The sequence below is a fragment of the Setaria italica genome, chromosome IV, assembly GCF_000263155.2.
Source record: "Setaria italica strain Yugu1 chromosome IV, Setaria_italica_v2.0, whole genome shotgun sequence".
NCBI classification, from domain to species: Eukaryota; Viridiplantae; Streptophyta; class Magnoliopsida; order Poales; family Poaceae; genus Setaria; species Setaria italica.
Window position 1 is genome coordinate 37,968,363 of NC_028453.1, and position 15,335 is coordinate 37,983,697.

General features: G+C 46.3%; 1 protein-coding gene across 1 annotated transcript; it reads left to right on the top strand.

The window, feature by feature from the left end:
- The first annotated feature begins 1,900 nt into the window (after nt 1-1,900).
- On the top strand, nt 1,901-3,419 carry LOC101767992 (transcription factor GAMYB). Its single transcript, XM_004966157.1, has 3 exons — nt 1,901-2,440; nt 2,585-3,293; nt 3,403-3,419. Exons 1-3 carry the CDS (start codon nt 2,141-2,143, stop codon nt 3,405-3,407), a joined length of 1,014 nt encoding a protein of 337 aa, XP_004966214.1. The 5' UTR covers nt 1,901-2,140; the 3' UTR covers nt 3,408-3,419.
- Nucleotides 3,420-15,335: the final 11,916 nt, after the last annotated feature.

Consider the following 15,335-nt stretch of genomic DNA (forward strand, 5'->3'; position numbering starts at 1 on the left):
CCCCCCACCCGCGTCTGGTGGGGCCTTCCACGGTTCCACCCAGGCACCCACCGCTTTCACACTGTTCGCGCGCACCGGCGGGCGGCGGTGGATGGGACGGGATGCCGAGTCCGTGCGCGCGTCCCCGCGCTTGGGTGCTCCTCGTCTCCTCGCCCTCGTTCGTTCAGGGACGCGTGTGGGTGCGCTGGATCAACGATTTGGAGGTTGTCGAATCAGCATTGCTCTCCGAACATATGTTTGGTCTGGCCGGCTCCGGTAGCTGCCTATCGAACCTTCGTGTTGAACAATGACACGACACATCGCTAGTGTTTTATTTTCTGCAGCATTTTAAAAGTTCCGGTTGATTTCGGCAGTGTGATTTTGGACTAAACAATTTGGCAGTAGTTATTGCGTGCCTTGGACATCAGGTGTGCAACTAATAGTCCAAATACATTTTTAAAAAAGTACAAATATACTTAATTCCTCCCAAAAACAAAGTCCAAATACATTTTGCATCGGTCAACAAGATAAGATGAGGGCTCTAACCTCTGGTGGTATGTCCGGCATACGCGATACAGAGCCAATTTCTTCGGAGAGCTAGTTCCCTGTTCTGCCGACATAGATACGTACAAATATACAGTCTACACTCTCGACCTTAGCTAACCACTACAAGAGTTTATGACATCAATTCACAAACCATCCACTATTCTATCTCTCATGTTGTCTCCAGTCTCCACTCCCTGACCGGCTCCGACCATCTTGACTGCCTTATTATGTTTACATAATATATATGTGGACTATTGAGATAATGCTAAAGTAAAGATTGAAAAGGTCGACTTGTTTTTATCACCTCTCATCAAACTTAAACTCCCCACCATGACTCATCTCCCACTTTTGTTCATGCATATAAAATGAACACGATTTGTTGATGGATTTCGTCTAACCATTTCTATTGTTGCAGCATTGTTCCGTTAATGCAGGCTTATTTTGGATAGTATATGTTATTAAATTTTTTTAAGACTATAGCTTCGCAATCATTGCTCAAGTCCACAAGAAGATCAAAACATAAGTTGGGGAGGTGGGGCATGTGCCCTCCCTGGACCCTACTTGGGGTGCATTCCCATGAGTTGCAATAACCATGCACAACAAAATTCAATATATTGGTCATCACTTTGAACCATTGTTAGTCGATCTATAATGACAGATCGCACTTGCACATGTGTTGCTATTCCTTTTGTCTCACCCATACCTTGAGGCTACCTTTGACATGTATGTACTTTGTAGCTCTAGCTAATTTAAGAAACATGATCACCTCTCACATCAATCTTAAAACTCACTACCATAACGGTTCCTCAATTATCTAGGGATCGTTTAAAGATTCTCGGCCATGCAAGACGCCATTTTATACTCATGCAAGTGATATGGTATCTAGAAGGTGTCTAAAGAGAGTGAGCTAGTACGTTAGCTACATAGCCGGACACGACTCCGGCCAGAAATGCACCTCCTGCGATCTCGACGATAAAAATGCCAATGCCAAGCAGGCGCCTAAACTTAGGAAACAAAAGCCATGCACGCAAATGCCATGCACGCGCGTCGGTAACCGCAAGTCCGCAGGAATACGCGGCGCGCAAATAGGGCGCGCGCGCGCGCGGCGGCGAGCATTTGGCGGGAGCGATCCGGGAGCTGCACCACCCACCTCATCACCACCTCTATCTGCACCCCGGGCCCCTGCCGCCATTACCACGGCTTCCTCCTCCGCCTCTCCCCACTTCGTCTTTCCCTCCCTCCGCGCCAGGGGCGGAAGGCCGTCGTCGCCGACCACCCCCACCGCCGCCCCGTCCCGTTCCAGCTAGCAGCCCGCCGTTGCGCGTGGTTGCATGGCTGCTGCTGCTGCTTGCTTTGTTCCTCCGGTCCCCGCGCAATTGGGAGCCTGAGCTAATTGGTCGGTCTAGGTGCAGAACAATTTTTGCGTACGGGAGGAGCTCTCGATCTCCCCGGCCGGCTGGGCCACCATTCGCCGGATAAACTGATCGCCGTCTTCTCGCTCTCTCTCTGCCCTGCTCCCGGGGCCGAGAGGGGAGGATAGAAGGCCACGTCACGCTATTGACACAGTAAAGCGGGGGGTCGAGAGGCCGAGGTGAATAAGCTGGCGGACGGAACGATGGCGAGGAGCGGCGGCGGCGGGGTGGAAGGATGCGGCGGCGGCGTGCTGAAGAAGGGGCCGTGGACGCAGGCGGAGGACAAGCTGCTGGTCGACCACGTGCGGCGGCACGGGGAGGGCAACTGGAACGCCGTGCGCCGGGAGACCGGGCTGCAGCGCTGCGGCAAGAGCTGCCGGCTCCGGTGGGCCAACCACCTCCGCCCAAACCTCCGCAAGGGCCCCTTCTCCCCCGAGGAGGAGCGCCAGATCCTCCGCCTCCACGGCCTCATCGGCAACAAGTGGGCCCGCATCTCGTCGCACGTAAGTCCCCGCCACAAATGTTCTTGCAAAATCTTATCTTTGTTGGTAATGTTCAAAAAAATATTATCTTTTGATTGTAATTGTTCGTGTTTGATCGATCAAGACACGAAAACTTCATGATCTTTTTTTTTTGGCTTCTCGCAGCTGCCCGGGAGGACGGACAACGAGATCAAGAACTACTGGAATACGCGCCTCAAGCGCCGGCAGCGCGCGGGGCTGCCGCTCTACCCGCCGGACATCGAGCGGGAGATCGCGTTGCTGCGCGCGCAGAACATCAACCCGTTCGCCGACGCCGACGGCAACGCCAACTCCGGCCTCCCGCCGCCGCTCCTCTACGACGCCAACAACCCGTTCGCGCTGCCTCCCGCCGTGCCGTCGCCCTCGGGCTCCGCCACGGCGTCCCACTCGCCGCTGATCAACCAGAGCTACCCCCTCCTGAACCAGATGCAGGGGATGCCGGTGTTCCACCTTGCCAGCAGCCAGCAGTCGCCGCAGCCGGTGTTCCACCACCACCAGGACAACGGCGCGGCGCTCGGCCACGGTGGCTTCGTCTCCTCGGGCCTGCCGCCGTTGCCCACCAGAGCGCACGAGCTCCCTTCGAACCAATTCGACACCTCGAGCAGCGGCGGCGGCGCCGGGCTGCTGGAATCTCTGCTGCTCGGCGACGACCACCTACCGCGGCACATCCCGACCATGGTCAAGGTCAACTCCATGCCCGCGCTCACGTACCGCGAGCCCGGCTCCTGCAGGCTGCCCGTCCACGGCGCCGGCGCCGGGAGCGACAGCGACGAGACCTCGCACTGCTTGCCCGGAGAGGACATGCACCATGGCGCGAAATGGAACTTCACCTACGGTCAGTTCTCGCTCAGCTTTTTTCTTTCCTTCTCTTCCCCAAGAAAAAACGATAGCGCAAATCAGGATCAACGAAGAAACTGACGCCGATCGTCTGCTATAAAATGTAGATTAGGACGAGCACACAACACGTACGGTGCAAACGCGATCATCATCGTCTCACATGTTGTTGCATTGGGAAACCGATGCGTTTCAGAGGACTTCAAGCCGGCGAAGAGGAGGACACCGAGCGAGGCGGGGATCTCCGACATGTTCGGCGTCGCCCCGGGCTTCATCCCGGGGGACTGGTTCAGCGCCTGCGGCGGCTCGACGGCCCCTTCGCCGGGGCCGTCGTCGGCCGTCACCGACGACGAGTTCGGCCTGGAGATGCAGCAGTTCATGTCATTGCTACCACTGTCCATTGACGAGCACAGCTGGAACGCATAATTTGGATGGAAAGAAAACCGGAAATGTAGAACGTGTATTTGCTTTTTGCGAGAACAGTGTACGCATTGTTTTTGTAATGAGCCTATTCTTGGACCTGCTCTGTTCTAGACTTCTAAGCTTCAAACAGACCCGGCCTATTTTGTCACGGCTTCGGTGTGCCCCGGCTCCGCTACTGTAGTGCTACTAGCGTGGAGCCGTTGAAGCTCAAAAATTTGGCTTTACCGGCCGCTCCCTGCTACAGTAACAGGTGAACCTGGAGCTCAGTGAAACCATGCCAAACACAGGATCTCTAATGTGCTACGGTGAACCTGGAGCTCAGGGCAACCCTGCCAAAGCCAAACGCATGATCTCTAAGCATGGGTTTGGTTCCAAGGTTAAAACGAGACGGGATGGGTTGATCCTAGATATGATAGTGTTTGGTTGAAAGCGACAAGGGATAGATCTAAAGATGCGCGACAAGCCTGTCCGGCAAAAACGAGCGGGCAGGTCATCCCACTTTTTCTGATTCACACCATCTCTAGTCATGTCCTATGAAAAAACCGTCCAACTTAAACTGACTTAAGTGCGCCTAATCACTATCAAAACAGTAATTATTCATAACACACTTAAAACAGTTTAAATCCAGTAGTTCGTCAAGTATCCTCGAGACAACCCGAATCATCCACATACAACTTGAATCTTAGCCATCATTTCCACGAAAGGAAAGCATCAACAAATATTACATTTTTACATAAATACTGAAGGTACAAATGATTACATAGATTGAAACAAACTTAGAGTGCAAGTTAAACCATTCTAAGAGTTTCAAACTTAAAACAAGTTCAGAAAGTAAAGTAATTAAACAACTAGGTTCAACACTAGGGTATTACGAAACCCGTAAAATATCCTAGTTCTTCGGGCCTTCCTCTTCGGTAGACTGCTGCTACACGACTGAAAACAACAATAGAGGATCCCCTGAGTACGAAGGTACTCAGCAAGACTGACCCGTCTAACCAGTATAGATAGATTAAAATAAAGTTTCAAGGAGTATGATTCCTTTTTAGTGTACTGGTCGAATCAACATTTTGCGAAAAGCTTACTACTTGTGGACCCTTAGTTTTATTATTTTAACCATAATTAGTTCTTACCTCACCAGTCTAGGTGAATAAAATATTTTGCTCAATCAAGTGGAACTAAACATCATACAACAATATTAATTCAAGGAAAACATTATATTCAACTTGATTACTCTACGATGCTTAAGCTATGATCAAGTGCATTCATAATCGAGAATTGCGGCGATCCGGACCGATTTATATCCTGCAGGAGATACCTAATCACCAGCCATGCACAACTTCGCGGGTTGCACATAACGACCTTTCGATTAGTCATACCCAAAGATCAGAAACATAATTACCCAGGATGCGCCCCCACATGGGACCCCGCGTCTAGCCTGATCTCCATGTGAGTTTCAGACTACGTCCCTGCCTTTCTTCCTCACGCCAAGCACGAGTAAGGATATTTCCAATCAAAGAGCCAACTAACCTACCGAGCTTGCTGGTTACCAATGGTAGTGAGCAACCAGATAATATCACTTGATCCAAAGTTAAGATAACGAATGGGCCTTAACCAATTTAACAGAATAGACGAAACTACGGAACTCAAGACTCCTTTCTTGATTCCATCCAAGCTTTCATCCACTATTTTCAAAACAGGCCATTTCCTTGATATAAACATGTATGAACAATATTGCCTTAGGTTGCTGAGCACCAGAGGTACTCAGAAAGGATAAGGATAGCATAACTATGCTTTGCTAAGCATGGGACATTACTAATTTTTTTGAATAGGTGGCAAAGATGTCCTACAAGAAGGTTTGATTGTGCATAAAAGTAAGGTTTCAATCAACTCCTAGACTTAATGTATAAAAAGAGAAATAACCAATAATTTGGACATGTGAATATAAATCTCTGAAAATAATAGGTGTAGATGCTCTGGGGGCTTGCCTGGGGTCAAAAAATGTTAGTTCCTTTGGAAAAACCCTTCAATAAAAGGAGCAACTTCAACACCCTTCTCGAACTCCTGACGATCTTCAAATAATTTCACGAAATCCACTTCAGGAACTTCAGGTTCTACGATATGATGCAAGTCACAGTTAGGGTATGCAAAACCTTTTGAAACACTGACTATACAACTTATCTTCATCTTCAAGATAAAGTTGCAAGTCAACACTAAACTACCCATAAAAGATTAACCCACAAATTATTTTCTTAACTAACCTAACTTAAGCCTTTTCTTTGATTTAGAAAAGCATTATAAATAACTTCTAATCTCAAAACCTAATTCATATGGATTAATAAGCATTTGTGAATAATAAAACATTATTCAAAATTTTATACATTTTATAAAGGTTAAGTATTTATCTAAATACCTTAAATAAAGGTACTAAATAAATACCTAATTTTTGTTATCTTTTCCAAGGGTTTAAGAATTTTTAATGCATAAAGGAAAATAAAACAAACCTAAAAAAAGTGTTTTCCCTATTTTTGAACACTCCTACAAATTATAGTGAATTAAAGATGAAGACTGAATTTAAATCTAATTTCTAAAACACCCTAAATCAATTTATCCTCAAACCCCCTGAAAAACCTACTCTCACTCACCCCGTCCTACCCTCACGGGTCCGGTTAACCAGGTCACACCCCGACCTTGACCGAGGGTGCACGGGCAGTTACAGCGGAAAGCTCGCCATCGGCGGGGTCTCCGGCGACGACAACTACATGGCTGGACTTGCCTCGACTACGCCCACCTACGGGTGGTGTTGTTGGGGTGGTTAAGCTAGCGGCGGCGACGAACGGCGGTGATCGGCGGTGGAGCAAGCGGCGCTAGGGTTAGCGGCGGCGTGCGGCTCGACTACGGCGACTCCTCGGCAAAAAGCGACACGTACGGCTCATGCGTGACACAACTAGACCCTCAGGGGATGCTTACAGTGGTGCTCATCGGTGGCGGCTTGGCAAAATAGAGGCGGCGGACGGACGCGACGAGGATGGCGTCCAGGATGGCCTTGCCGGTGTTGGAGGTCTCGGTGGACTGCGGAGTGGATTTGGAGCTGTGGTGAAGGAATCGGCCGGCGGTGGATCTCAACTCACGAATTTCATGGGCGGCTTGAGTTCTGCTCTGTTCATGCACGGGCAAAAGGAAGCAAGGCAGAGTTGCGACTCTGCTCAAAACTTGTGCCAGTGCACAGACGACGGTGCCAACAGTGTGCCTGAGCTGTTCGTGCTGGGGCTGCTTACGAGGTGGTGGCGAGGCCATGGACAGCAAGAAAAGGTAGGGATGGAGCGAGGCTCACGCACATGGCCAGAGCAGCGTACTTGACAAAGGCAGACGCGCGAGCAAAAGAGAGAGACTGGCCAGCGGCACAGAGCAACGACGAGATGGGGATGCTGATGAGCTACGGCCGGCGAGCTATGCTCAAAGATGCGGAACAAAGAAAAACAAGGCCAGTAGGCATATACAGGCGAGCGCGACGTCGGTGACCGGTGACAGCAGCTGCTTGCAACGTGTTGTGCTGGAGCATTCTCTGGTTGCGCAAAGCAAGGAGAGGCGGCGGGGCAACGGCGGTCAAACGAACACTGCTTGGCGTTCAAGTTTAAGCGATAGCGGAGGCACGTCGGTGACCAAGCCGACAAGCTGCTGATGCTGCCGGGCTGCAGACTTCAAATGTGCATAGAAAACTAACCTCTTCTTTGATTAAATTCGTCCAAACCAAGCTTCAACTCGCCATGAGCCTAAAACCAAAGTTGGAGCTGGTATAAACAGCTACAAGTGATAGATAGCACTTTTTTTCCAACGATCAAAGGATTTGGAGATAAAAATTTCTGAACTTTAGTGCAAAACAAGAGCTCTTACTGAACCTCTTGAACTTGTCCATCAGTTTAACAGTCAGAGTTGAAACAGTGCAAACTTCAATTTTTGAACTCCAATTTAAATATTCAAACAGACTTTTCCTTGTCCAAGAGCTACTTTCATTTGGTAACCTTATATTATAAATCCCATTTTTAATGATCTTGTTCAATATCTACATGTAGAAATCTTCAAAAACTTGATCCAAAGTAGGCCACTCATCACTGTTTTCAGAGTTCAATGGCAACTGCCATTCAGTCTGTCAGTGATCACCCCCAAAACAGTCCAACTTCCAAACTTTGAGCTCTGATTAAAATTTCAATTCTTTTTCTTTACTGTCCAACAACATATCCAAATGATTGTCTGTTTATCTAATATCACTTAGGGTCCTTCAAGATCTAAAGTTGCAATGAAAAACTTCTCAGAAATTAAGCTCGAAGTTAAGTACTTAGCACTGTTTTCAGACCGGAAATTTTCATATTGTGAATTGTTTGCCCAAGTCAACAACTTTGACTTTGCATTTGAGATGCTTATGACTTGAATTGATCCCAAGCTTGATTCCACTGAGTTCCAAACACTTTCAGCTTATGATTTCATGTTTGATTCAAATTTGGCTCAAATTCGCACTTGGCTCATAATACTTTTCTTTTAACCCAAATTTCATCATCAACCTCTTAATAACCTTCTTAGACTTTTAATAACACTGGGTGTTACACATCCTCTCTCACGTCCTCCCCACGCTCTTCTCGTTCACTTGTCACCGGTCGTGGAGCCCTTGCCGTCAGCTCATCACTGCCCTCCGCTTGAAGGAAATCTTCCCCTGCCTCTCAAAACTGCCTTTACAGCATATCTAGCAGCCTGGCCAAATTTCATCTCCTAATTTCAGTACACTCCAGCAGACTAGCCAAATCTATATATTTTTGTTGGTTTTCAAATTATCATGAACTGATATGCTTTCCACGTTTTTTAATCAAAACGATACTACAAGTTCAAATAGTTTACCAAAAAATTCCTTTCAAAAAAATAAATTACAAAAAACAGTAAACTCTAAAAATTTAATTTAAATCCAAAAGAGATTTATTCGATCACCACAAATTTTGACGTGATTTTAGGAGGCCGTCCTTTATGAGTTTGTAAAAGAGAGCAAAATGAATGGAGTTTTGAAGCAAAATAACAATAAACATAAGGCCCTATTTGCCAGCCTATAAGCAAATGTGACTGCTATAGCTATTATGTGGATGCTCGTTGTTTTGAACAAAGGCTAAAAATAGCAATGACAAGTTAGATATCGCAGTAATTATGCAAGAACACATTTATATCTGCATGTGAGCAAAGGATCCGGCGGTCTAAGATGAGTACCACTATATTTACTATTATGTTGTTATGCCTCGTCTCATATAAGCCACATCCCACATCAATCTTAGGTCTTGTTTAGTTGGTCAAATTGGGAGATGCAAAATTACTGTGCTAGCACTGTAGCACACTGTAGCATTTCGTTTGTATTTGTGAATTATTGTCCAAATATTAACTAATTAGGCTCAAAAGATTCGTCTCGCAAAGTACAACAAAACTGTGCAATTAGTTTTTAATTTCGTTTACGTTTAGTACTCCATGCATGTACCGCAAGTTTGATGTGATAGGAAATCTTCTTTTTGCATAGTGTTAAAGCTGGGAGTTGGGGGTAATTGGGAGTTGGGGGTAACTTGCCTTATTGTATCTTTTCGTATGACGATGACTCAGAAGCACAGCCGGGGAGGAATTCAAAAGCCGGTATCCGATCGATTGCGTGCACGGTTACATCCAAATTGAACCAAACGGCTACAATGATATTTGTTAATCCTCCATAATGCATTTACGTTCCACTTTGTTAACCCTGCGTAGGCCTTTAGGTTCAACTATCGAACCATTACTTTACTTTGTTTAAATTTAGAATGATTTGGGATAATATAGCGTTATGGCAAACGAAATTTAAAAATTACAAATGACTTTAAAATTACAAATGACAGTTGTCAAGTAGCAACCGCGAATTCGTGAGGGCGAAGTTCATAAACATCATTAGGGTTCTAAATTTCTAAATCTAAAAATCCTAAATCAGTTACCACAACTATTAAGGATATAAACGTTCAAATTTCACATTTTAGATGCCCAGTCAAACTTTTAACTACGTATGTAGTTACAATGGTAATCTATTACCAATAAAATTTTAAAAAATAAGCTTGAGTTTCAACTTTTATCCGTTCAACCTCATGGAGGGCCTGTGATCAGTTGGGTGCGGGCGTTTTGTTATCATTTTTCTATTCTTGTTATATCTGATGGTTTTCCAAAAACACTCTCTAGATACTGGTCAGCGCAATGAACAGCGGATCTCGTGCTGTTATTTAACTCCCATCTCACGGTAATAAGAGACGAAGCTGATGACAACACATGCTCTCCGAGTTTTTCAGCCTCCGCGCAACTCAGAAAACACTTGCGCTAGGATAGTTAAACTCGGCACAGTTTCATGACGACTTAGTTTGGACAGCAGCTTAAACTTAAGTAAAACAAATTGATATAAACATCGATGACCTCAGATTAGCCCGGTGTTGTCATATGAGTGCAGCGGCTCCAAGTAGGTTCTTCCTGCTAGGCAGGAACTTGAAGCCGATTGCAGCCTCCAAAACATTGGGCGATTTCATCAGCGGCCAATGAGATGCTTCTTAGGCCATGTTTAGTTACTCCCAACTTCCAACTTTGACACTATGCAAAAAGAAGATTCCCCATCACATCAAACTTGCGGTACATGCATGGAGTACTAAATGTAGATGAAATTAAAAACTAATTGCACAGTTTTGTTGTACTTTGCGAGACGAATCTTTTAAGCCTAATTAGTCAATATTTGGACAATAATTCACAAATACAAACGAAACGCTACAGTGTGCTACAGTGCTGTAACAGTAATTTGGCACCTCCCAAATTCCCCAACTAAACACGGCCTTAGGTAAAAATCAATGATTATAATAAAAATAGTGCGAGAAAGGCTCAGATTTGAATCAGCTCTATCTATCACGAATTCTCAGAAGCAGAACTGGCGTTTTAAGCTGAATGGTTGTATCATCACTGCCAAACAAATCACACGTTTTGGAAGATTATGGAAATTCAAAATACAATAAGAGAATGCGTCGAGTCATAAATGGCTCATATTAAGAAATTCAACCATTATTTTTCCCTTTGCTTCACGGTTTAGATCAGAAGCGCGGGTAATGTCAAATCACTGCCATCAATCAAACGCAGTAGCAAAAGCAAAAGGGGAAAAGAGCATGATGAGATGCTTTGAAGCATCTGTATCCATTGCTTTGACACAGACCAATCACAAGATTTGTCATGGCCTGCAACACTGAATGGCATGGTGGATCTGGCACAGGCATTGGGGCTTCCTTCTTCAAGGGTAGTAATCCGACAAGCCCGGGGTTAGCACCGTGCAGAAACCGATCTAGATCCACAAATCGCAAGCGATATCAATCAAAGGGGGGAAATCAGGGGGGGAAAGAGAGGGGGACGAAACTGTGGTCAAGCAACAATCATATTGCCTACTGGAGCCATGGCAACTGAAACGATTTCTTGACGCGTCGATCTATCCCCTCTTCGCGAGGGCGGCGCCGCACGGAGAGGTGTTCGTGCCCCCGCCCATCAATCAAACAAGAGAGGAAAACAGAAAAAAGCTGCAGATCGCAAAACAACTACGAGAAAGAGCGAGAGAGAAAAAAAAAAGATACGAGCAGTCAAGCACACTGCACAATCAGTCGCCGACGATAGGCGAGTGCTGCTTCGAGGCGGAGACGGAGGCGGCGGCGGCGGCGGCGGGTGAACCCTAATTGACGATGAGAGGGCAGGGCTTTGCGTTGATTTATAGTTCTCCGTGGCGGCGACTGGAGGGAAGAAACCTCGCGAGCGTAGAAACGGAGAAAACCTAGAAGTAGTGGGCCTTGAGAAGGTAGGGAGGGCTGGCCCAGGACATATTGGGCTGGATGGAATTCAGAAAGGATTTCGGCTTGATCTTGCAGGTAATTCAGGCAGGATATGGGAACGGCATTCTAAGCCCACCACCTGAGCCACCAAACTTTTGGAATGTATGGGCCTAAATTCCACAGAGTTACAAAAGCAAAGGCCCCCCAGGGAATTTATGGAGCTTTATGGCTCTATGCTACAGTGTGTTCAACAGAGAGGGGGAAATGTTCGCTAAAAAATAGGAAAAGGGAGGAAATCTGTCAAGATCGGCTGCCACAAATGCTACAGTGTGGCTGACACGGTTTCATTCAGTCGCACTGTTCTTGCTGATGCCACTCTGAAGACTCGTGCGCTTTTGCCCAAGGGCCACAAGGCTGCCTGGGAGCGCCATCAAAGCGCCGCACCAAACCGCTTGAACCCCGTCGGTGAAGGATGCTCCACCATTTTTGTCGGTGCAACCGGCTCGTAGTCCTGGTCTGGTCCTAGCCGCGTCGGTCGCTCGCTCCAGAGTCCACAAGCATCCAAAACCAACACAGGAAGTCATCTCCGGTGGAACAGGCGACTGCTCCCGGACGGTCCGAGAACCCAATCGCAGCAAAGCGTACAGCATGCCACGAGCCCACGACGCATGTCCCCCACGCACAAGCGAAGCGAGGTATCGGAACGCACGAGGCTACCACGAGGCAGGTCGGAGCCTTCGATTCTCGCCATTCGCCGGCGGCTGAGCACACGGCAGAGTCGACGACGGTGCACCGTGCACGGGCGGCGGTGTCATGCGCCCATGTCCACGTGGGTTCACTGTTAGGCAGCAGCTGATTCGAGCTAATGCCGGATGGGCCGTGGGGTTAGCGGTTGATCCCAGAGGCATATGCGTGCGCGGGGGAGCAGAGCACCGCCCACATGCGGCGGCGGATCTGTGCGCGTGCGGTGCGCCGTGCACGGCATCAGGTTTGGAAAAGCTTTGGTTTTGGTTTCTGATGAGATCTAGCAGTATTTGTGAAGTGTGTGATGCAAGTACTCGGGGTTGAGGGTGGGTTCCCGATCTCGTGGTCGTGGGGTTTGATTCGCGGTGGATTTTTGATTCTGTCGCTGACCGCGTCGCGGGTGTCGCGTCGGGTGCGTCCTCAGCTCCTGCGCCGCACGACGGTTGTCGTCCTCGCGCTCTAGCGTTTTGCCCCGGCGACGACGTTTTCCAAAGCATTCGTAAGCACGTCGCGTGGGGCAGGCAGCCGCGGGTTGCAAGTTGCCAAATTGATGACACCAGGTATCCCGTCCTGAAACTTTGAAAAAACTACTGGATTGAAATAAAGAGGGACACTGTATGTTGTAGACCTTGTTTGGCGGAGCTGTGAGGAGACTGATTTCGTTAAGTGATTCTGTGAATGAACTATTTAAGGTGAAAAAAAATAGTTTCTTCCAATTCACTTTCTCCTCAATATCACTTCACGCTTTAAATTTAACCTAAAGAATCATTTTCATACCTTTTCTTACACTACAGTCAATCAAAATCAGAAGAGAGTACCAAACAGACTCTAAGTCATCGGTTTATCAAGTGCACGTAGGATGTTGTTAGAAATTTAGAATACGCCCAATGTATTGTATCGTGTACATTAAATGAGTGCAACGTAGGGAATGTGAAGTTTAACAGTGTTCAGCTGGGAGATCCGGTAAGAGAGGAACTCAAGAGTCTTCGGCCACCATGAATCCGGTGCGGTCACTGTAATGGAAAAAAAAAATCAAGAACGAGGCCTCTGCTTGGCAGGCAGGGCTAAAGACCTAGCGAATTTAGCGCGAGAATAGCTTGTAGCTTGTCCACCCCCGGCTAACCGGATTTGTACTTTTCCTTCTATATCAATGAAATAGACACAATCTTATGCTCGTTTGTTAAAATAAATGAGTGTGACACATGAATTTTATTTGGTGGCATGGCAATTTAAAGAAGAGAGAGGAAAGACCGTGCCAGGTGATTAGAAAAATGTTAATATCATATATACTATAATGTTCATGGCCACATAATTGATGCTACATATAGGAAGAAAGCGCTTTTCAAATATGAATCCAATGATATTAAATTTGCATGGTACAATATTAAAAATCTAGAAAAAGATGAATACGAGATTGTCTGCACTAGAGATACACTCTCATAATATATGTCTCTTTTTTGTTTAACATGATCTAACATATATAGATATTTGTTGATAAAGTGACACATTGGATACCATGTCAATGTGCTTAAGTATATGATATCTTTGGAGAGTGTGATAGGATGCACATGATAGGATCAGGTAAGGATCATCAATTAACTGAACAATGTGATGGATGTCTTAGTTCTTATGGCCATCAATTAGGGGGTGTTTGATACACCCTGCTAAAGTTTAGCACCAGTCACATCGGATGTTTGGATGCTAATTAGAAGTATTAAATATAGGCTAATTATAAAACTAATTGCACAGATGGACTCTAATTTGCGAGACGAATCTATTAAGCCTAATTAGTCCCTGATTTGACAATGTGGTGCTACAGTAACCATTTGCTAATGATGGATTAATTAGGCTTAATAGATTCGTCTCGCGAATTAGCACAGGGTTCTACAATTAGTTTTATAATTAGCTCATATTTAATTCTTCTAATTAGCATCTGAATATTCGATGTGACACTACTAAAGTGTAGCACCTAGTATCAAACATCTTTTCAATTGAATAAAGAGGAGCTGCAGATATCCTTAAGGTCATCAATAAATAGATTGAATTAAACAAGGGATGTGAATACCTTAGCCATCTAGCTAGCTAGTTGGGCCAAGGAGAAGCGATGACGGATATCTTAAAGCCAATATAATTAGTTTATTATATAAACTAGAAAAAGTAGCGATGGATACTAGGGCATCTCCAATGGTCTGGCTTACAGCTAGCTAAATCAATTTTTTACTAATTGAACAGTGCAATAAGTATGAGACTAGCATGGAGTAAAGTAGTCTTGCTCACTTTTTCGATGTAACTCTCTCTCACAATACGTTCTTCAAAGCTGCCTTGTACATAGAACCACGTGAACTATGAGCTATCGGCTAACTTAGGCCAATCTCAGTGTACAGTTACCAAGATTGGAAACTATGTAACTGTGCTTGTTAAGTGTCACGGGGGTAAAACTCCTCTCATATACGATGAAACTCCTCTTTCTCTCTCCTCATAAATATCTTACCAAGTCAGTAAAATTTGTGATGTGGCATAGAAATTAATGCTCATAAAACTCTTCATGAAACTCATACTAAGACTGGCCTTATAGCATTGGAGATGCTCTAAAGTGTCATAGATTTGCACCCCTAGAGTAATCTAGAATCTTGGTAGGTTTTACCGTGCATGTTGCTCGCCGTGTGTATGAAGCTCGAAACACTTGAAATTCGGGTCTACGGGAGCACTAAACAACGTGATATGATAGCTATTAGGCTGGAACAAGAACCAAGCCGCGCGTACGCGTAGGATTTCAAGCCTGGCGCCGGCGCTGCCGAAACATCCCGCGTCGTCTCCCCCACGCGGCCACGCGCCCGCGTACAGCTCATGCCACTACCCCACCTCCGTCGCCCCCGCCCGAGATCACGAGCGCCATGGCATGCGCTTCGAATCCATCAACCCTGCCGAATACACACGCGGCTACACTACACAATTGCACACCCTCCCTTGCCCTCTCACCAATCACCGTCACCGCAGGCAGGGGCTCTGGCCAAGACCTGCACCTCATTTATATTCTCTTCTACCCC

What these genes read in the sequence shown, in the direction of transcription:
- LOC101767992 (XM_004966157.1), top strand. Translation starts at nt 2,141, where the DNA reads ATGGCGAGGAGCGGCGGCGGCGGGGTGGAAGGATGCGGCGGCGGCGTG. An exon ending in GGGCCCGCATCTCGTCGCAC is followed by an intron (nt 2,441 to 2,584) that starts GTAAGTCCCCGC and finishes GGCTTCTCGCAG; the next exon opens with CTGCCCGGGAGGACGGACAA.